The 23,782-nt window shown below is 37.2% G+C and overlaps 1 protein-coding gene across 8 annotated transcripts in view; it reads left to right on the top strand.

The window, feature by feature from the left end:
• Nucleotides 1-21,030, top strand: part of LOC129705704 (serine/threonine-protein phosphatase 6 regulatory subunit 3-like) — an 86,735-nt gene extending 65,705 nt beyond the window's left edge. For 3 of the 8 annotated variants that reach the window (XM_055649426.1, XM_055649424.1, XM_055649423.1), the window contains exons 19-25: nucleotides 133-283; nucleotides 3,405-3,502; nucleotides 6,345-6,543; nucleotides 10,458-10,475; nucleotides 10,765-10,881; nucleotides 11,912-12,001; nucleotides 18,897-21,030. In XM_055649426.1, coding sequence (XP_055505401.1) covers nucleotides 133-283; nucleotides 3,405-3,502; nucleotides 6,345-6,543; nucleotides 10,458-10,475; nucleotides 10,765-10,881; nucleotides 11,912-12,001; nucleotides 18,897-18,948 — 725 coding nt within the window. In that variant the 3' untranslated portion in view covers nucleotides 18,949-21,030. The remainder of the gene's footprint in view (nucleotides 1-132; nucleotides 284-3,404; nucleotides 3,503-6,344; nucleotides 6,544-10,457; nucleotides 10,476-10,764; nucleotides 10,882-11,911; nucleotides 12,002-18,896) is intronic. The other 5 variants (XM_055649430.1, XM_055649429.1, XM_055649425.1 and 2 more) reach the window with 3 other exon arrangements.
• Nucleotides 21,031-23,782: the final 2,752 nt, after the last annotated feature.

Genomic DNA, 23,782 nt, shown 5'->3' with positions numbered 1-23,782 from the left:
CTAGTGTAGTCTGAGGCGAGACTACCTGATCTAGTCTCATTTGTCCTTTCCCATTCAAGATGCTGCATAAATGTATTGTAAACATTGTAGCTGCAGTAAAACACTAGTAAATCTGGTAACTTTTCTTTACAGCCCCAGGGTGGACAGCAAACTTTGAAGTGCCTATGGAAACTACAAACATAAATGCATCAAATTCCAGTGGACCTACTTTGTGGAGTTCAGGTGATGCGGTATCGCAGGAAAGTGGATGGGCTACTTTTTCGGATTTTTCCTCTCAGTTAAGGTAATATTTTCTTCGTACATCCAAAGAAATCCTATAGATGAATTATGTTCCTAATTATTAATGCTCCCCTCTAATCTAGTGCAGACTGATCAAGCAGCAGAACGTGCCAATCCTCCATGCCTTCAATTAGTATTTTCAATATTATTTAGTTTTATTCTTTGGATTTTTAAAAATAAAATCTGCATGATTCTATATTCTATTTCTCACTGCAACACCAAATGCCTTTACTAAAGTATGTAATGTGCATTCATTGAAGTTAGTTCCGTGTTCATTAACAAGACTTGTACCAACCTGCATCATACTATTGTGATTTTATTTACAATACTTGTACTTTCATTTGAAATTATTATTACCTCCAGCTGTTAAAATATTCAAAAAATTGATTGTATTGTTGTTGGAGAAGATTACAACTTCAGCATAAGTTAAAGGTTATGATATTTTAGTATACTGAGGTTCCATGCTGTAGACCAGGGGTCTCCAAACTATGGCCCGCGGAGCACATCCGGACCGCCACAAGATTTTATCTGGCCCGCAGCAAGCTCTTAACACGTTCCGTGCGGCGGGCTATTTAGCGGGTTCTGTGGTAATGCAGAACTTACTCGTCAGCTTGCTCTAAACTTTAGAGATACAGCGCGGAAACAGGCCCTTCACTCGCCCACACCCACCACCACTAACACTATCCTAGACACGCACACACACTAGGGACATTTATACCAACCCAATTAATCTGCAAATCTTCGGTGTATAACCAGCATATGTAGTTCCTTCCTATACAAACCTGTAAGTATTTGGAGTGTGGGCGGAAACCGGAGTTCCCAGATAAAATCCATGCAGGTCACTGGGAGAACGTACAAACTCCTTACAGACAGCACCCGTACGGAACGAACCCGGCACTCTGGCGCTATATGGCAGCAACTTAAGACTGCGCCACCGTGCCGCCCAATTATCTTTCACAATTGTAACATAAATGATTGCAGCTATTCTTAAAATCCCTCCAATGTTTTTTTTCAAAAGGCAGATTCTCCCCCTACATTTTGACTGTGGGGGAAAAAGGGAAAAAGATCTATTATTCACGGACCAATGACCTTGTTGTATTTGTTGGGCCAAAGGGTAAATTATGTCGGAGCAACCTGTTGAAAGTTATCATATGGCCATGCATTTATTGTAGGTTGGTGTATAAGTGGCGCTGTTGCTGCAGATGAATATGTCAAGGCAGTGTTTGTCAAAGGTGTTTGTCATGAATTTACCCTAGTTTTTTTGACGTGGGAATTTTGGTACAGAGAAACTAAAATCGAAAGTCTATTGAAAATAACACGCATGGGAATCGAATCCCAGTGGAATATACCACATGCTGAGCAATTTTGCACAGCCATTCGATGTAATAGTCCTGATAGATGTGTTCATTGCTGATGCGCATTCACGCTCACTTTCCTCTTCCACATGATGGTCACTTAAGTACAGAATGACGTGCGCTCCATTAATAGGAAATCTCTAGTTTGGATGTATTCTTCAGAGACTTTTAAACATTTATATTTAGAGTAGCCCGGGTAAGGCTGCTTCTCCCGCTTCCACTGCTTCCTCCATTGCGTTTGGTTGGAGTTGCTGTGGGTGGGGGAGAGAGAGAGAAGAGGGCCAGGGTGTTGGGGGGGCAGGGTTCAGCCATGCTCCCGACTCGCTGCAACATACCCTCTCGTAAGTGTGTGTGTTGTCATATTTATGCCTCTTCTCGTGCATTCAGTTGCCAATGGTAATAGGCTCTAAAGTTAGTTCATCAGAAAGTCTGAGTTACTACAATGCATTCTAGACCTAGTCATTGTTTTGTTTTTTGTAACTTCTACCTGGTTCAAATTCATATCCTGGTTGCAACTTAATGTAGACGATTTTTTTGTGGCATAACCTATGAAACTCTGTTCTTTTGAGAACAATATAAATATGTAGCAGGGGTGTGTGAACCAGAACAATGGTCAGCAAATGGAAGGACTGAAGAGAAGGTTTGGACCAGGAAGTCTTAAAGGGAGGCCCGGGACAGGTTAATGGACAATGGTGAAACTGTTAGCCTGAAGTGTGTTTACTTCAATGCAAGGAGCATTGTGGCTAAAATGGATGAACTTAACCTGGATCAGTGATTGGAACTATGATGTTGTGGCCATTCCGGAGACTTGGTTGCGAGAGGAATACAACTGGCAGCTTGACATTCCAGGGTTCGATATCACATATAATAGAGAGGGAGATAAAAGAGGTGGTGGTGTTGCTTTAGTCATAGCGACATTCGGAGAGGACATACTTGAATGTTCATCTGCTGAGGCAACATAGCCTAAATTGGAATAAGGCAGATTATAATGTTATCAGGCAGGAGCTAGGCAGAGTAGATTGGAACCAGTTGTTAGGTAAGTGGCATCTGACATGGGAGTTGTTTAAAGGCTAGCTGATTAAAGCTCAGGACTGGCGTGTTCCAGTAAGACAGAGGAATGAGGATGGCAACATTTGGAAACCTTGGATGACCAAAAATGTCATACATTTGGTCTAAAAGAAAAAGGAAGGGCGTGTGAGGATTAAGAAAATGAAATCAGGCCTTTGAGGAATATAAAGCAAGTAGGAAAGAACTCCAGTAGTCAATTAGAATGACCAAAAGGTACATTGAAGTGTCTTTGGTGAGTCAGATTAAATAAAATCCCAAGACTGTACATTAAAGGCAAGAGAGTAATCGGGGAGAGAGGGTAGGACCTTTCAGAGATAAAGGAGGAAATTTGTGCTTGCAGTTGCAAGGTGTAGGTGAGGTACTAAACAAGTACTTTGCAACTGTATTCACTAATAAGATGCACATGGGGGTCAGTGAGATCCGGGTGAAGAATAATAATATACTAGGGCAGTTTGAGACCAAGAACGAGGTGGTGTTGCGGCTCTTGAAGAGCATTAAGGTGGGAAAATCCCCAGGGTCTGATGGGATCTGTCCTGTTATTAAGAGTAGAGATTGCAGGGTTGAAGTTCAATAGTTCCCAATAATATGTAACGAGTTTCAAGCTCTATGTGAAAAACGGGCTCAACGTGGAATGCTGCGTAATTATTTAATAAATATTGCCTACTGGAGTAAGCCGAAATAATACAAATATTTTCCATTCAGTTCAAAGGATCCTTTAAGAAGTAGCTCCCCAATTGCAATGGAAACCAGTTTGGACCCAGGGGATGCTCGACACAGTTGTGTAGCAGCACATCGTGAAGGTAATTCCTTTTTGTTGTAAATGCTGAATTAGTGTTATTTAGCAATGTCAATAAAATGAAGAACGTTCAGTCATACAATCGTGATTGTATTGTGAGAAGAGCCTGACACTTGGACAGCAAACCTGCTCACAGTTGCTACAGTTCGATTTGCCAGATGAAAGTGGAGTACACTGATTTCCTGACTGGCATGCCTTAATTTGGTAACTCCTTGCAGTGAAATCTCAGCCTTGACTAGGCTTCATTGAGCAGCTATGGTTAATGTTCTCCCAATGTCAGTGGGAATGCTGAATTTCTGGAGACTGCTTTACTCAAGTCCACATGTCTTTGGCCTCCCTGTACCTCAAAGTAATTTGTTAAAATGTCGTTCAGCTAACTATCTTGATGTAGGTGCCATATGTTCCAATCAACAAGTCCTGTATGCCTCGAGTGTAGTCTGGATAATCTGCAGGACCTGTTTTCTCCAAGATATTGATTCATTGATTCTGTGCGAATGAAAGGATTTTGTCATTGAGCTGTACAGCATGAAAAAGCCCCTTACAAGCCATCGAGCCTGTGCCAACCAATACGCATCCATTTACACTAATCCTATTTTTATTTTCCCTATATTCCATCAACTCCTCCCAGATTCTAATACCATCTACAAAACAGGGGCAATTTAATGTTGGTAATTAACCTTCCAACCAGCATATCTTTGGGATGTGGGAGGAAACGTATGCAGTTGGAGGGAGATTGCACATTTACCACATGCAGACCATGAAGCTGGTGATTGGACCCAGGCCATTGGTGATGTGAGATAACAGTTCTATGAACTGTGTGACCCTCAAAGTAAAGCATTATTTATAATACTATTATAACTTTATCTTTCAATTTCGAATTTTGCCTGACTATCAATTTAATTTAAGACATATTAATTGATTCAAGGAGTTCAGAGCAGAAGATGGCTAATCCATCCTGCTGCTTGAGATCTCTTTACAGATAACATTGTATTAATTTGTAACTCATTTTTGACAGATTACAGAAAAATGCAAAAGCAACAGGGAATTTGTAGTGGACAACATTAACATCCATGTTATTGACTGGGACTTACTCAGTGCAAAGGGCTTAGAGGGGAAGAACTTGTAAGGAGTATCTAAAAAGGTTTCCTGAAACAGTTTGTGGATAGTTGAACTCAAAGAGGGACTATACTGAACCATGGACTGGAGACGAGGCTGGCTAGGTGACTGGTGTTTCACTGGAACTGATCTCAGCATAAGTTTTAACATAGTTATGATTAAGGGTAAGTCTGGACCTTGGCGGAGGTACTAAATTGGGGTATGTGAGATTACAGTGTTGTTAGCTGGAAATAGGGAGAGTAAATTGGGAACCGATGTTATCGGGTAAGTTCGCATCTGACATATGGGAATCATTTAAAGGCTGCTCCGAGTTCATATTCCAAAAAGGTGGAGGGATAAGGATGGCAAGGTAAGGGAATCTTGCATGACTAAAGTGGTTGTATATTTGGTCATGCAGAAAAAGGAAGCCTATGTAAGATTTAGAAAGATTAAATCAGATAGGACCTTGGAAGAATATGCAAGTAGGAAAGAACTCAAGCTGCCAGTTAGAAGGAGAAAAAGGAGCCATGAAATGTAATTGGTGAGTGGGATTAAAGAAAATTCCATGGCTTTTTATATGTACATTAAAAACTAGAAGGTAACCCGCGAAAAGAGGACGTAAACAAGGCACTAAATAAAACTGTGTATCTGCATTCAACAAACAGGAGTACATGGTGGACAGTGACATCAGTGTGGGAATGACTAATTTGCTGGGGCAGTTTGAGATCAAGAAGGAGGTGATGTGTGAGCCCTTGAAGAGCATTAAGTTGGATACATGTCCAGGGCCTGATGGGATCTATTACGTTTTGAGAGAGGCAAGAGAGGAGATTGCAGGGAACTTGACAAGGATCTTGGCATCTTCTAGATTATTGTAATGCATTTGTAACATCCCTCATGGTAGGGATATCTAGAAAATTAAGATGTATTGGATCCACGGTGACTTGGTCATTTGGTTTCTGAACTGGCCTACTCATAGAAAACAGGATTTTGTTGGAAGAGTGTAATGCTGGCTGGAGATTTGTGATCGGTGGCAATCCACAGGGATCTGCTAGGACCACTGTTGTTCGTGATATATATAAATTATTTGGATGTAAATGTAGATGGGTTAGTTAGTAAGTTTACAAATACCACAAAAATCTAGATTTGCAGTCAGTGAGGATTGCTGTCAATGTATTCTGCAGGATATAGGCCAGCTACAGAAAAGAGAGGAGAAATTGCCAGGTGTGGTGGTGGAGGCAGATAGACAGGCATATGGATATGGAGGGATATAGATCATGTGCACGCAGAGGATATTAGTTTAACCTGGCATCATGTTCAGTGCAGATATTGTGAGTTGAAGAGCCTGTTCATGAAGGTCTCACAAGTATAGACTAAGTTCAGCACAACTAATTGTCATGTCAGAGAGCACTAACCTCACACTAAAATCTGTGTCAACAACCTGTCTGTAGATAACTTCAGTTATCCTGATTTCATTTAATCATTTGCAAATATCAAGAAAGTAATATAAATGTGATTATTTGGAAGGTATATTCTATGACATTTGTGTTAAATGGTTTTTTTCACTGAGTTATTAGCAATAACTGTTTTTAGGGAGAACATTTTTTTTGCTGTCAATTTGTTAAACAAATCAGTCAAAGTAAATCAAAAGTCCGGATTGTGCAATTTGTGAACTAATTATCAACCAAGTTTTAAAATGTTCTTTTATCTGCTCTTCAAATTATGTAATTCTTTATTTTTAATCCTATCTTCAGATTTTGTTGCAACCTCACACCTTGCCTACAAAGAACAAAAAGCGGGGTCAGCCACGTTAAATTTAGAACCCAATTTGTCCGATGGTGAGGATGAAGAGGTGGCTACAGACCAAGTAACAGAGACAGTCACAAATGGCTCCATGAAGGAGACAGTAAGCCTTACAGTAGATGCCAAAACTGAAACTGCTGTGTTTAAAAGGTAGGAAAGAACTGCAAATGCTGGTTTAAATCTAAAGTAGACGCAAAATGCTCGAGTAACTCAGCGGGACAGGCAGCATCTCGGGAAAGAAGAAATGGGTGACGTTTCGGGTCGAGACCATGTCACCCATTCCTTCTCCCCCGAGATCCTGCCTGTCTCGCTGAGTTGCTCCAGCATTTTGTGTTTAACAGGTAGGTTGCTGTTGTGATTTTCTCCTGAATACTGTTTTTTTTAAATCTTGAGGCTATTTAAATATTTAGCAAACTTCCATTCCTTGTAAAATTGGAATCTACCTTAATATTAAAATGAAGGCATTTCAGGTCGTCATGAAAAGTTAACATAAAACTTAAGAAACTTGTTTGGACTGAGATACTGACATTAGTGAATGACAATAGATTCTTCCCCAAATTTACTTAATTTTGATTTTGACTGAGCTTGAGGGAATTATGTGCTTTGGAGATCATGTCGATTTGGTGAGCGATAAATGTTTTTAATGTACAAAATTATCACTAATTTTAGAGCAACAGCATTGGCATAGAAACATAGAAAATAGGTGCAGGAGTAGGCCATTCGGCCCTTCGAGCCTGCACCGCCATTCAATATGATCATGGCTGATCATATAACTCAGTATCCTGTACCTGCCTTCTCTCTATACCCCCTGATCCCTTTAGCCACAAGGGCCACATCTAACTCCCTCTTAAATATAGCCAATGAACTGGCCTCAACTACTTCTGTGGCGGAGAATTCCACTGTTGAAAGGTGTATTTAACTTTAATCAGATGGCTAATCTTGTTTTTTCCAATTCTTTAGGCCTCTGTCTTTGGATGTTAGTAAAGCAAGCTAACTTTCCAATTCATAACTGCCCTTTAATGAAATAAATGTTACATTGTGGTATTGCGCCTTAACTACAAAGCCAAAATAGGAGCAATCACAGCTTGCAATCACAGTTTAGTACCCACCAAGTCACAAGCTGATCTATCTCGAATTAATGGTGCCCAGCTTTCTCTGAATTCCAGATTCCGGGTTCCTCCTTTCTGAATGTAGGTCTTGGTTCTTATGAAATTCTGGAGTTTGGTAAATAGTTATGTTCTGTCTAGAAGACCCATGTTCCTCCTACTACTTTTGTTCTCTTCTGATGTGACATCCATAATCTAATCCACGTCTAATCTACTTCTTCCACCTCTATCCCATTGTTTCTGGCTTATTGGTTGCAAGAGTATTTCTTCCATTTTGCCAGCTGTGTAGCATCATAGGTATTAGTGCTGAGCCAATGGGGTGCAGAGAAATTGGAATTCATTGTTTCTGATGGTTCATCTCTTGTGGATCTGATGTCCAAGTCTCATCACATGGGTATTTCCCTGTTTTAACCCGAGCCTCTAGTTACCTCTTACTGCCAAAATAACAACCAACTCCATTACCCACTGTAGAAGCCTTCAATACCATTGGAGACGTCTAAGAGTGGATCCGTTATTCCTTATTTGACAACAACCAATAGTCAATCTTATTGCTTCTAATTTGTTAAACCTCTGAAACCTTGGGATTTGGTAAAGGAGTGTAACATCCCAACTAATTGCTACTTAATGAAGTGAATGAACATTACATTGTGGTATTGTCCCTTATCTAATTTTGGACATGTTCATCCTGCAGTTACTATTATTTCAATGTTACTAAAAATAAAGTTTTGTTTATAAATTGTTTCCATTCTTAAGATCAACTTGAATTTCTCACAGTTAAATAGTTCTACCTTTGCTTCACCAAATGTTTGGTGTACATTATGACTGTGAATGTATATTAGGAATAAAATTAAATCTCTCGGAAATTTAAAATAGTTAATTAGAATAACAGCAAGATTTGCTGGATTACATAGCATTTACAGCACATAAATAGGGCATTTGGTTCAACTGAATATTGCTGTTGCTTATGCTGCTTCCATGTTAATTCCTTTGTATCCACATTGCTTTTTGCCAAATATTCCACTATTTTTGCTATCTTTTGAATACATCAACTCTTTACCTAAATGTGCAGATAGTATTTCTTCCAATTAATTAATGTGGTTGTTGGTTCCATATCTTTAATGATTATTAAATTATATATTTGGTTTGTTGGTAGACATTTATTCTGAATTTATTGTAAGTGAGAAATTATAAACAATTTCACAGAGCCAGACTTGCCTGGCCTATCTAACCACCTGAATTTGCTGCCTCTGGTCACCCACGTAAATCCACACTTGCTTGGTTTGGAAGAGAGAGGACCAATTATGTTTGCCCATTGCATCTCAAGTCCTGTGGCATGTTCAGAGCAGCAATAGAGCCTCTGACAACACATGTCAGAGGGATGTCTACGAAAATGTCTGATAAAATGCTGTATTTGATAATGTTTTAAAATATCTTCAACATTTGGGAATAATTTTTAAAAACATTAATCATTTCCATGTGGAATCCAGTGATAGAGTGAACTGAAAAGATGGGCCTTCCATTTTGAAATGCTGTCAGTAACCATCAAGTCAGGCACAAATGTTCTCTCTCGTGTTACTCAATCTATTTTCAAATTTCCATCAAATTCCATTTTAAAAGAAGAGCATCAGAACTGCTCAAATTCTTCCTGATTGTGACATCAATTATGATGATGCTTATGAATGGATTTATGTTCTTCTATAATGCTTCATTATACTTTTGTGTTGTTCATACCCAGATCTCTGCAACTTACTTTTTAATTTAATTTCACTTAAGTTTCCAATTAACCTTTTACATTATTGCTTTCTTTTGAAAGGATTTTTTCTGAGGAAACCTATAGGTGAATACATTTTAATCAGCATATTCTTTTGTTGCAGATTCTATTGCATATGTTTTATGCCTTTTCTAAATGTGGCAAACTAGTTTGAATATGTACACGTTTGTCATTCAACTGGTGAAGTATTTTTTACCAGAAGTGCAGTATAATACAGCACTGTTCTGATAATCCAGCATATTTGGGACTGTTGTGCTGGATTTGCAGATTTTCCAAACTATTGGATGTTATTCCCTATTAATACAACATTTTAAAAATTCACTTTCTTAATATATGTTAATGGTATTATAACATTACCAGTGCACCTAATAAATTTAAATGGGTAATGGGACCACATCAGTTTACAGAGAGTGTGGGACACAGGACCAGGTCAATTTAAGGAGATCATGGGAAGCAGGACCAAATCAGTTTAAGGAGAGCATGTGCATTGTCCTTGGGTTAATCGGAATGAAGTGTGGATAGGTGAGTCGGAGTGCAGTATGGGAAATGGAGCCCTGGTGAATTGTAATGAAGTGCAGGAACTAGGACTCCGATGAGTTGGAAGATATTGCGGGGAAAAAAGACCCAGGAGGGGTGAAAGGGAGTGAGGGTAGCAGGATCCGCCAGTTAGAAGGGAACATGGCAAACATTATGTGGAGAGCCAGATGCCAGCTTATTGTTTTTTACAATAGTTGCTGCACTGCAGCTCAGTTAATTAACTACTAACTGCACTGACATTGATTTACTATTTAAAAAAATCATGAAACTGGAGTCAAACACTTGTTTGCTGATTCAAAAACAATTAATTGAATTTTTGTCAGTAAAGGAACTTCATAAATTTTATTTTTATTTGAAATGTGCCTTTGACATGTTTATTATAATTACAGATTTAGTTTAAGATCTTACAGGATAATGTTAAGTTAATACTAAAGTTCAGACATCTGTTTTATTTTCCCCAAGACCAATGTGTTTGGTGAAAACCTTTAGGGGGTGGAATCTCACAGTAGAATTAAAGTAATCCAATTGTTTTATTGTAGTTATACTAAGTATCATTTGAATGTGGAAAAAAAACCTAATTCATAGTAGTTCAATTGGAGATTTTCACAATTTAAGCTTCCTTTCTCTTTCTCTCGTGCTTTTGGCTTCAGAGTGTTGAAATCCTATCGGTATGTATTACAATTAAGTGTGAATTAACCACATGCTGTATGTGTGAACAAGCAGATGTGTCATCATAGATATATTTTCATATTATGGCATGACTTTGAGTGAACATCTGAAATAATACATCAAGGTTTAATGTTGCTTGCAAAATGATCCTCGTTCATTCATGATTTCCTCCTATTTGCATGTGAATTTTTTCACAAATTGCATGATTGGAGAGTGAGTTTCATAACGAGTGTGAAAAGACATTAACTGTTTACAGAAAAATAATCTACTTGTCTTTTTCCCGTTTAGTGAGGACGTAAAGTTGTCTACCTCTGAAGATGTTTCTTCAAAATATACGTCGCCAGATCATTTAGAAGCTGCAAAAGTCACCTCAACGTCACTGTCTAATGATTATCGAATAGATGGGTATGCAGATTTCACATTATAACGTATAAGATTCCCTGATAAAGTATGAAAAAGTAACCAATAGTTTACTCCTTTTCATGCACGAAAGAGGCCATTTGGGGTTATTTACTAAAACAGCTTTGTTTTTACTAGATAGATTATTTTATTTTCAGGTTATTTTATTTTCAGATTATTTTATATCAGGCTGTAATTGTTATCTGTACTTCATGTTTGTGAAATTGAAATGATTAGCTGCATGAATTGTCAAATAATATCTAGTTGTGGTGCAATGAAATACCCTTAACTGGCACATGGTGCACATTTTCAGTAGAACAGCAGGACATTGATGCTGCATATTAGGGAAACTACATAGGATGCAGGGTGACGTAGTTGTGAGATGCACTAAAAAAAGAGTCAACCAAACCTGAATTGACAGCTGTAAAGGATGAATGCTGGACTATGTTTAGTTTGGTTCATACAGAATGATTACGTTATATAGTAGTGTCAATTGTTCCATTTATACATTTGAAATATCAGATATGTTTTTCTTTCATTGGGGGGTGGGTATATATATACTAAAAGCTGATGATTTTCACATAATTGTGTAATAATATATATACTAAAAGCTGATGATTTTCACATAATTGTGTAATAAATGAATTGTTGAAGTGTGTAAAATAATTATTCCTTGAGCCCTAATGTAGCAATTTAAAATTGTCCATTTTATCTTTGGCTGACTATCTCCTCACATACAAAACAAAGGTTTCTGGTCAAGCATACCTCCTTGGGCTGCAGCAGAATGATCAAAAATAGGCAGGTTTTGTCCATGAATTATTGGTGACATACATCTACCATGTATCAGCCTGTCTAGGCCACTAGAATTGTAGATAAAGGAAGACAGGCCAGATTAGTTGCGATAAAGTGATCAAACCTTACAGTGCTAGAGTACTGGAATGCTCTATGAACTCAAATACCATCCCTACTTTGTTACCAAGAATGTCTTCATGCTTCAGTTTAGTCTGTATGTTTAACATAGCTATTTTATCAACAGTTTGAGGCCCAATGAAGACAATATAAAATCTCGAGCAAAAGACACCTTGAATGGCCCCATTGACAATGTAGCATCAATGGAAGAAGTCAAGTAAGAATCCAATGTAGTTTAATGATTAACCTGATACAGTGTTTAACTTTGGTATCCCTTATTTATTTGATGATGGTTATTACAATATTTGTTTCATGAACAGTTTCTTTCGCTTGCACATCACTATTATCCAGTATTATTCGCTGGCAGCTTGTCAAATACCTCTGAGTTATGTATTATAAAAGCAGAATTATTACATCTAATAGTAATACAAGCTGTTCACTAGCCTGAAAGTGATTTTTTTTGACAAATGGTAGACTTAATTTGTGTTATTCCTTACACACTAAAACTATTTTGATTTGTTGTGAATCCTAATAAACTAAATTGATGGGGTTATTAAATAGTTACAGAAGCAGAAAATGGCTTGTTTTAGAAACATAGAAAATAGGTGCAGATGTAGTCCATTCGGCCCTTCTTTATGATTATGGCTGATCATCCAAAATCAGTACTCCGTTTTGGGTATGAGCAAAGGTTGCTTAAGAATAAGTTGATCTAGGTCATAGTATACTCCTTTTAATATAAAGGTCTAATTTTATTTTTAAACTGAGATGTTTATATATAATAATATATAAAATAATTAAATGAGTATTCACATTCTGAGCTAGTTATTTGCATTGTAGGATATAACTGATTGCTTTTCTGATTTTGTTTGTCATGTTAAAATATTACAGAACAGAATTTATTGACATAAGCGAATAGCATACTTTTTCCAAAGTGTAGAAATGTTTTTTTTTATGTAAATAAATTGCTCAATCAACATGATTGAATTATATCAGATTAACTCCTGGGATTGCAGGATTGTTGTAGGAGGAGACAAGGCTGTGCCTATGCCTGCTTGTGTTTAGAATATCTAATTGAATAGGACAAACTTGTTATGGAGCTTGGCAGAGTAGATGTCAAAATTATTTTTTAAAAATCTGGTTTACGTGTCTTGAAACAAAGGCCACAATCTAAATACAAGGATTTGGATATTTGGGATGCAGATGAGGAAGAGAATCATTCACCCTGTGGTGTGAATATTTTACTGATGAAGGCTATTGGGGCTCGCCTGCTAAGAGAAAGATGTTGATAGATTTATAGATATTAACAGAATCAAAGCATATGTAGTAATTGTATGAAAGGGATAATGAGATAAAAGTTCAACTGTAATCTTATGGAATGAAGTCAGCACAGTTGTCAGAAAGTTTTCTATTTGTTATAATGCGAGAATATTTGGTGGCTATATCCAATTCTTACTGTAATGTAATTATAGCTTATCCACATAAGCAAATTGCAGATCTTTAAATGTGTATGGTATACATGTTTGTTGATGACTCTAAAATATATGCAAACATTTGCGATGAGGATATTTGAACTCCGAGGCAGAATTGATTTGGTTGAGTGAGTAGGCAAAACTTTGGCAAATGGAGAATAAGATAGGAAATTGTGAGGTTGTATAGTTCTGTAGATCAATCGAAAGGCAGACTATTATCTAAATAGGGAGATTGCAAACGAATTGAATATGGCTGACAAAATGTTAACAGGCAAATGTAACAAGGAGATAGGAAGGCAAATGTTGCCGTTATTGCAAGTATTGTTACAATTGTACATGATATTGGTGGGGTCACGCCACACCATATTCTCTGTGAAATACTTTGCAGGTTTCTGATCTCATTTTTAAGAAAGGAATTAAGAAGTTGTTTCAAAAGAGATTAACTAGATGAATCCCTGGGATGAGAGGGTTTTCCATCGCACGGGTAAAGAAGTTTGATTTGTAATCTCTGGAGTTAAACGAATGAGGGATGAATTAATTGAAACTGATAAGATCCCAAAGGGGCATTATAGAATGTTGAGATGTTTCCATCTTGAACAAGTCTTGAACAAACAGACAATTACAAAACGAGGAGGTGGTAATTTACACTGAGATGTGTAGAAATCCTGCTGGAGTTGTCTATCTCCTCTTTAAATAACTCTTTAGTGTATTCTGGGGATGTATAAAAGAATGGTATGTAATTCTTTTGAATATTTAGGGAATTGAGGGCTATAGGAATGGGCAAAGATGAGGCCTTCGGAAGACCACATAATTATTCTGAATATTGGGATAAGCTTGAGGGACCAGGTAGCTGAGGGACCTGCTTGTATTTTTTTGTTTGCTTATGTAGTGTGGTGTTATAAAGATTTACATCATCCATGTTGAATCAGAAAAACTGACAGATGGGTATAAGACCATGTGTATTCTTGAACACTACAGCTGTCATTGGTGGAAAGTTAACCTCATCAGTCCAAATGTTTAGTTTAGTTTAGTTTAGTTTTGAGATTCTTCGGCCCACCGGGTCCACACCGCCCAGCGATCCCCGCACACTAACACTATCCTACACCCACTAGGGACAATTTTTACATTTACCAAGCTAATTAACTTATAAACCTGTACGTCTTTGGAGTGTGGGAGGAAATGAAACATCTCAGAGAAAACCCACGCAGGTCACGGGGAGAACGTACAAACTCCGTACAGACAGCCCTCGTAGTTGGGATCGGACCCAGGTGTTCAGCGCTGCATTCATAGTAAGGCAGCAACTCTATTCCTGTGCCACCGTGACCGCAGTGTGATTCCAGTTCTGGGTTATTTAACTGGATTCTGGTCTTTCACTAATTTCAGTGGAATCTTAGACATTAATTCTCAGCAATCTTATCACAGCAGCACTGGCATGTGTGCAGTACCCCATGGGCGACTTTATGAGCTAACAATATTTGTTTTCTTTATACAGCACAATTATGGATTTACATTATTATTTGAATAATGCACGGCTGGAAAGCATTTACACAACGGTGGATAGCAGGACAGTTGCCCAAAATTGTACACATAATCCTAATCTTAAATTTTAATTTTACCTATGTTCACTTCCATAATTGCGGCTGAAGTGTACGTTCCTGGTCATGTCTTTTGGAACCGTTCTGTTGGCTAGATATGGCAGTTGGTCCACTGTTTAGAATCCCATGCTTATTTTGTTCCTTTCAAGCTTCTGCAATTTCTATGGAATTAGTCAATGGACTAATTTCTGCAAACCTATGATGTTATTTTTATCATATAAACTATTGAATTTTAGTTTTACTTTTTGACATTCATCCAGCTCCAGCAGCTACCTTTCTAACACTCATTCCTTGAGCTTATTTGTGTTGGGCTTTGTGGGGAACTTTATTCTTTTCCATTTCCCATTTTTGTGTGCTTGGCTATGTTTCCTTTTCTCTCAATGTCTTTGCATGATGCTTCAGAGAAGATTTTGATTTGTTGATGGCAGATATTCTGAAAGAAATACCTTCAAGTTTAACGATTACAATAAAAATTGCCTGCAATGTACAGCTTGTCACTGGGACCTTATGTTCCCTTTCCCAATTACTATGACACAAAGGTGCAATTTAGCACATTATGTCTCTGTTAACTTCCAGAAGAGCAATACCATCTGTTCTATTCTTCCTCTTATTTCCCTGGGATCTTCTTTCTCACACCCATCAACTCATCCTAATTCTTCAGCTACCCATCTACGCTTGGGATAATTTATTGCATCCAGTTAACTTACTAAATGTGCCTTTGGAATGTAGGAGGAAACTAGAGCATCACATGACCACTCTATACGGTCTGTATCAAACCCAGGTTGCTGAAGCGATGAAGCAGCAGAACTAACTGTTGCTGCACCTGCACCACCCCATAAAGATTCCACCAAAGTTTTCTTGTAAGTTATACTATGTTAACACGTTAATAATAGCATTAATATTAACGTGTTAACATAGAAAACGTCATTGTAATCACGGTGCAACTAGAGAAAATAGCATGGCCTTTTAGCAAAACTACGAAAAAGGCTGATTTAGGCATGATTGTGAAAAAGGCATTATCGTGGTGAAATCATCAAAAAAGGCATGAAAAGACATGGCATTTATGGCAAAATCCTGGCTCTAGTGATATATTTCTAAACCAGGATTCTAGGAGAACTTGCTGATGCAGCATTGTTCTAATATACTTGCTGCTCTTAACCTTCCAGGTAATATAGCCAGGTAATATAGATCACAGTTTTGAGTTATGCTGCAACAGTTCTTTTGACGGATTGTAACACCGCAGCTATTATGTTAGGTAAGATGAAAATCAAATGAGGCTGATTATTGATTTTGAGTGTAGAAACAAAGAGCTCCAGTTGCTGGTTAATACGCAAAAGGACACAACGTGATGGAGTACCTCAGCAGTTCAGGCAGCATCTCTGGAGAACATGGATCGGTGACGTTTTGGGTTGAGACCCTTCTTCAGACTGAAGAGACCCTTCTCGACCCGAAACATATCCTCGGCCTGAAACATATCCATGGCCTCCATGGATGCTGCCTGACCTGCTGAGTTACTCCATCATTGTGTGTCCTTCAGTGATTTGTAGTGTATGGGAACATTCCAGCAAATGGAGAATTATCCAATACTCTCTTGTTATCACTTTACGATGAAGGCAAGACATTTGTACGTTTGCAGATGAGATGCGACAGAATATCTGGCCTCTGACTTGCTCTTGCTCAAATATGACTTGCCTAGTTTAATTTGTCGTCAGTGAATTTTAAGGAAATGATAACAGAGTACTTGGGGAAACAATAATAGTACTGGGGCAAAAGCTTTTCACTGTACCTTGATACACGTGACAATAAGCTAAACTAAACTGAACTGAGAGTGAACGGAAATGTGAAAGGGAAATCATATCTGAAAAATCTATTGGAATTTTTTTTGGATAACAAGGATATCATCTGATGAGAAATAATTACGCTTTCAGAAAACCTTTATTAAGATGCAGTACAAAACTATCAACAAAATCAGGGTACACTATGTAAAGCTGCAGGACAGAGGGATTGGCAGACCCTTGTGCACAAAGCACAGAAAGCCAGCACACAAGGGAAACCCAATGGAATTATGCCTCTTTATTCAAAGAAGTGGAATAAAATAGTAGGGAAGTCTTACTGTAGTTTTACAAGTAAGACATTTGAGGTGCAAACAATGTTGGTCCTTCGCTAAGTAAGATATTTAATTGGTGGTGGTTAGAAAGGGTTCTCTAGGAAAATTGCAAGTATGAAAGGATTATCCTACATGGAAAGCTAAAACAAATTGGAATACTCTTCATTGAAATTTAGAAGAATGGAAGATTATCTTATTGAAATATAATATTCCTTGCAGGCTAGACAGGATAAATACTGAGAGATGATTCCTGTCGTAGGATAGCCCAGGCCCAGAGAATATGATCTCAGTATAGGAGTGCCGATCTAAGATTGGAATAGGGAAAGATATATTTTGAGATTTATAAGTCTTTGGAACTCCTTGCTGCAGAGAACTATGGGGCAGTCATTGTGGATATTTAAGGCTGAGATCGATTTCTAATCAATGTCAGAATCAAGCGCCTGAGGGAAGGAGCAAGGATATGAAGATGAGGAATGTTGGATTAACCATAATCACATTGAATGACAAAACCGGCTCCCGGGATTGAATATGCTAATCGTGTTCCCACTCTTTATACCAAATTGCATATTTAGTTACCACAGATGTCCTGCACGATGAGTCCTGCGCGATGGTGCAAGGGCCCCTGTTGTTTACAGTCTATATCAGTGGTTTGTACAATAGGTTCATGTAATGTACCCCGGTTTGCTGACGTTACCAAGCTAGGCGGCATTGTGGCTGTGTGGAATATTTCAAAGTGGCTTCATGGACATATGAAAATGGTAAGGTTATCCACTTTGGTATCAAAATAGAAAGGCAGAAAATGTTTAAATGGAGAACATTTGACAAAGCAACCTATGTGTCGTTTTACACAAATCACTGGAAATTGACGTGTTGGCTTGACAAGCAATAAGGAAGACAAATAGTATGTTTGCCTGTATTGCAAGAGAATTTGAATACAGGACAAGAAATGTCTTGCTCCAATTATGTAGAATGCTGGGGGTATCACATCTGAAATATAGGTCTGGTCTCCCTTTTCAATGAAGGATATACTTGTCATTGAGGAATGCAGCAAAGCTCACCATATTGATTCCTGGAATACTACAATCTAGGGGTATTGGTTAGGTTCACTGTAGGCACTGAGCTTCAGCTTATCAAACCCTGTCACTGCTGCACTAAATTTACACGGGATCAGGAAAGGCAAAATTCTTACAATTTTTTTAAAAGATTTGCAGAAAAGAGTTTGAATGAAATGTGTAAGTTAGAGTATTAAGAGTTGTCAAATTCAAATAACTCTTGGATGCATTGTGTAGGAAGCCCATCTGCAAGAATTGAAGCAAATAAATGGCTCATTAAGGTGATGATTAAGGTGATGATTGGGCTCATTAAGGTGATGATTGGGCCATTATGAGAAAGGTAGATAAATACAGGGAAAGGAATGGTTTGAGTGAGAAATCGTAATGGTGTCCAGCATAAAAGTCAACAGAAACTAATTGGATTGAATGGTTGGTTTCTGTATTGTAGATTCTATCCAAATTAGCAGGCCCACTTGAGTACTTCCATTCCACTTGGCAGCATAGCTGAAAATGGATCAGACTAATTCATCCAAAGTAAGTGGATTTAAAATGGTGCTAATTTATCTGAATAAAATATTAAATGTTGTAGTCACTTGGCTGATGGTATGTCGCAAATTTAATAAACCATGCCATAATTTTCATTTGGCTGACTTAAATTCTGAGTATTCCTTGCATTCCATATGGACTTCAAATGTGCACCATGTGTCAGGGAAGAAAAGTGCTAATTTGTAGTCTCAATGATGCTGATTGCTAATTGTATGAAGCTGCTTTATACTGTATGCTAAACATATTTTTATGTAACTGTTCAACTGAGATTTGAATCCATTTTGCTTGTGGGGGCATAAGATTTCCTCAGTTGCTGAAAATAGCTTTTTGTGTTTTTTTTAAGGATGGCTCAACAAGTCCTGTCACCTGAAGCTTCAATTAATGGACCTGCATGAATAATTCTGCCTGCTGTTGTCTACTCCAGCCTGAGCAGCTACTATCCAGGGGTATCAGTGGGGTCTACTGGAGACACTGGGTTTAGGCCAATCAAAGCCAGTCACTGCTGCACTAAATTTACATGGGATCAGGACCAGCAATATTCTTATCGTATTTTTTTTTAAAGATGGATGTGCAAAGAAGAGTTTGAATGAAATGTATAAATGAGGGTATTACATGTTAACAGATGCAAAGAACTGTTGCGTGCATTTGTTTCGAATACATGTCCTTTTAAATGGGTTGATCAGTCCATTAAATATCTTGCCACTCACATAATTAGTATTGTTGCCATGGTTATAAGAGTAGAATATTTTATAAAAGTGTGTATACTTAAACCTAACGTATATAATTGAAGTATACCAATTGGAACACATAGTGTGACCAAAGTGTTTAGAAATTTTCATACTTTTTTTCATCTTGTATAAGAATTTAACTTTCAGTGTTTCTTCCAAGTGGGCAGTGTAAATTGTAGAGGTGAAATGCAAATGTAAAAGTGTTATTTTGATCGAGTTGCCTATATTAAACCAATTGCTAGGAAAAAAATAATTGTAAATGTTCAAGAGTGACTTTCCTTCAGATTTTATTTGTAAACATTTCTTGAAATCTAGATTAGTCTTGGAAACTCTATTAAGTCAGAGCTTAAATATACTTGTTACTCAAGATGAGTTGATCATTTGGTATGTCACTGAATAACCATAAGTATGTTTGTCCTGTATCTTTTAATTTCAGAGCAACAGATTGTACAAATCAAAGGTGAAGAATGCTGAGCATTAGCTTTGAATTGCACGTGGCTATTGTGTGGTTCACTTAACTAAAGATCTGATCATTTTACTATTTTTAAAAAATTCCGTTGAATCATTTAACCAGTTTGTTTTTTTTAGATCCATTTATTTTGCCAGGTGAATAGAGCTTGATCAGGATGAACTGATGCCTGAGCAGTTAACGTAATATGAGTTGGCTAAAAGATTATTTTGAAATAAATTTCTACGGAGTGAAGAGCCTACTTGAGGAAAGTATGACAGTAACTCCATCTTTTGAATTCAGGGATTTAAAGTGTTTGGCAGATTGGACCTCTTCAAGGGACCTTACTGGACTGTTAATGGAGGCGATGACTAGTATTGGGTTATACTAAGGCAATTTTGAAAATGTCATTTGACAAAGTGCCTATGGTACAGGTTAAAGTCTGAAATGAGATGATGGTAATGCTTGATAAATTTGTGGAAGAATGCTTTCACATTAGAAAATAGTATCTGTTGCAGGAAAGTCAAATAAGATGTGCACTCGCCTATTGGTGTGGCCTGTTCTTTGCAGCATCTACAGTAACTATATTGTTGGATCCTTCAAGCACCTTAATATGTTCAAAGTCAATGAAATATTTTATATCAACTTCATCACTGTTTTAAAAAAAAAACAGCTTGGGATTAGAGCTCTAGAAATAAGCATTGGAAAAGAAAATCAAACCCAGCAATGCAATTTTCTGTGATCTTCCAAACTGCTTTGGGGTGATAAAATCCAAATACAATTGTTAATGCTTGATTCACCACTTAAACTTCTAAAATAGTTGATCACAGATACTTGAAGATTGGGATACTGAAACATCTTTTACAGTGTAGCAATTACTTAAAAATGTGGTAGGATTATAGTGTACAATTTTTTTAAAGTAAAAAATTAGATTGGGAAAAGATGGATTATTTCCAAACCGGAACTGTGGGAGTTACAATGTTATATAGATGTGGCTGCCAAGTGGGGGATAAAAGTCTATTCCATCTTGACAATCTTTTGTTTGCAAGGTTTATGTGTTTGGTTGCATGATAAAATGGCAATCGTTTTTAATACACCGCCAGGATGGACATGAACCACTCACACAAGTACAAAATGTAAAAAGTATTGGCATCTTGCTGTCAAATGATTCTGGTTGTATGATACATTTTCATTTGTCCAATTTCCAATGTTCATCCAATATACAATGTAAATATACTTTGTTAAATTTAATGCCTTTAGTTAAAGTTTGCAATAAACTGAATTGCTTAAGTTGTACAAAAGTGAATTGTTTAATTTTTATGACCATCGTTCCATTTTTAATTTTGTGTCCAGTGAAGCAAATTATTGCAAAATGCTCTTTGCTCAGACGTACAAAACAAACGTCCCCGTAATTGGCTTTTCAGAACGGTACTTATTGAATTTAAACAGAAGTGTTATGACAATATTGGGTTTCTGTATTAAATTTCTTTTTTAAATATTCATGCACCTTGAAGTGTACAATGACAGCTTTAAGGAAAGGATCCTTATAGGATGTATAAGGTTGCTACAATGTAGCTTAAACTGCTTTACTTAGATGTTAGATTGCACAGCTATTTCTCTCGGGTTTCGTTTTCATATAAGAGAATTATCGCTAGTGTGTTTGAAGTGGCTATCTTTATATTTGTCTTTGTACTTTGGAGTAATTTGTATCTCACTGGTATAAGCTGGTATAGATTGTTTAATAGGTAATGTGGTTTTTTAAAAAAAATTCTGCCAATGGATTTATTGTGCCCTACAGATAATACAGGTTTGAGTTTAATAGTAATAAAGCGCCAAAAATGAGCCAAGAGGCCAGTCAAGTGAAAAATGCATTATTTGTTGATCTTGGATTCATTATGAGCTTTGTCTTCGAAGGAATGCGACCAAAACGTGATAGGTTGCATCCCTCAGTTAATATCAGTTCATTTAATTATTGGGACAGTTGCAGCTTGTAACTCTGGGATTACCAATCATGCTACCTCTGCTTGAATTTCAATACAATTTGAGTTTTTGAGTAGCTGGTGACATTCCAAAATATTGGGACATTGATGCATTTTGTAAGATCCCATTTCTCCTACCTTCTCTGCAACCTAAAACTAACGTTTTATCTCTTTTCCACTTCTGACACATTGCTAGACCTAAAACATTAACTCTTTATCTTTCCACAGATGGTTTCACTGAGTGTTCCCAGCATTTTCTGATTTCATCCCATAAGCTCAGTGAGTTGCAATGATTGCAGCAATAGCACTCAACAATGCAAACTCTCTTATGTCCATTTGAAATAGATATTCAATACTGAATATGTGAGAGATTGAAAGATGTGTAAATCCATAAACAAAATCTGTTGAAAAGGTGTTTGCATAATGAGAGAGTGAATTGCGGAAGTAGAATGGTGTAAAAGATTTTGGAGATGGAATGTAAATTGACAGATGTATTTGATTATTTTAAATCAATTACTTTAGAGATATATTTTAATTTCGAGATACAGTATGGAAACAAGCTCTTTAGCCTACCAAGTCCTCACTGACCAATGTACACACATGTTCTATGTTATCCTACTTTCTCACACACACCGTACACATTAGGGACAATTTTAGAGGCCAATTAACTGGCTAACCGCATGTCTTTGGGATGTAGAGGGAAACTAGAGCACGGGAAAGAAACCCACAAGGTCACAGGGAAAGCGTGCAAACTCCATAAAGACAACACCCATGGACAGGGTTAAACACAGGTCTCTGAGTGCATGTTTCACCAGCTGAGCCACTGTGTCGCCCAACTTGGTTTCAGTATTCAAGGTTGAGAGTAAAACGCAAGACATTGTGTAGTAACCTAAGAATGATTCCTGCTGTCACACAGATTAGAATTACTGAGCTTTGCAGAAGGCTGGACGGATGGACTGTGATTGATTGGATAGCTCTAAGCCATGAATAGCATGTTCAGAGAAAAGGTGCAGATGAGTCTACAACTGGTATCCTTGCTGGATAAGCAACAGATGCTATAAGCTAATTTGGCATCGAAGAGAAAAATGATAAAACAAGGCCTGCCAGAATATCTGTGAGGAAATATTGCGAAAAACAGATCAAAAGGAGTGTTAACACTAGATAGTCAAGTGCAGTTGTAGTTGTATTTAGTCTAAATGCAACATTTATTGTGATAGATATTTGTCAAATAAGACTGCAGAAACATCTGTAACACTTCCACCAAAGGAAGAACATTTCCACAAATATTGTTGTTTCCTGCACTTGTGCATTCAGTAAGACAGAATTGCATGATAAATTGATAGTTAATAATGAGAAAGCAAATAGAAATGTATTAAAATATTGTCACGAGGCCAGGCAGGATGCAAAAGTAAATATAACTTTTTTTTTTAATCGCTGGGTAAGAATAAGTTAATAAAGGGTGTCCACAAGCGGGCACATTTAACAGAGTTGTTCCTTAAAGTTGTGACCAAAATTGCATTTGGCCTCTCTGTTGTACAGGGGCCAGATTATAAGCAGCAAAATATTACCTAGAAAGGAGTGAAAATAAATCGCCTTTTCGTCGAGGAAGAATCTGGTGCCATAAAGAAAACATAATTTCTGGATCCACCATCTCTTATTCCCAGCGTAAAATCCCCAATTCCAAGGCTTCAATCTAATGTATAACAGCATTAAAAACAGAAAATGTTGGAAATAATCAGGAGTTGGATAAAACTGTTAACGTTTCAATTTGCCAACCTTCTATAAGAGGTTGACCTGAAATAATATTCTAGAGTATTTTCAGTTTTTGTTTCAGATTTCCTGTATTTTGCTTTTTGCTTTATCATCACAGTATAATTGCATTGTTTGATTCTGCTTTTCAATGTAATGAACCAACTATGTTGTCATTTAAGTAAAAATATAATCCTAGTGTTTTAGTTTTCACTTTTATCATATATTTGAAGTAACACTTCGCGTTTACCTTGCATATTGAGTGCGTGATTTTTTAAAAATTTAGCTTCTTATTCAGTATTTATTTGGCCAGTCTCTCGATGAA

This window comes from Leucoraja erinacea, chromosome 18, assembly GCF_028641065.1.
Source record: "Leucoraja erinacea ecotype New England chromosome 18, Leri_hhj_1, whole genome shotgun sequence".
Lineage (NCBI taxonomy): Eukaryota > Metazoa > Chordata > Chondrichthyes > Rajiformes > Rajidae > Leucoraja > Leucoraja erinaceus.
The sequence above is the reverse complement of the archived record's forward strand: the minus strand, read 5'-3'. Positions and strand labels throughout refer to the sequence as shown.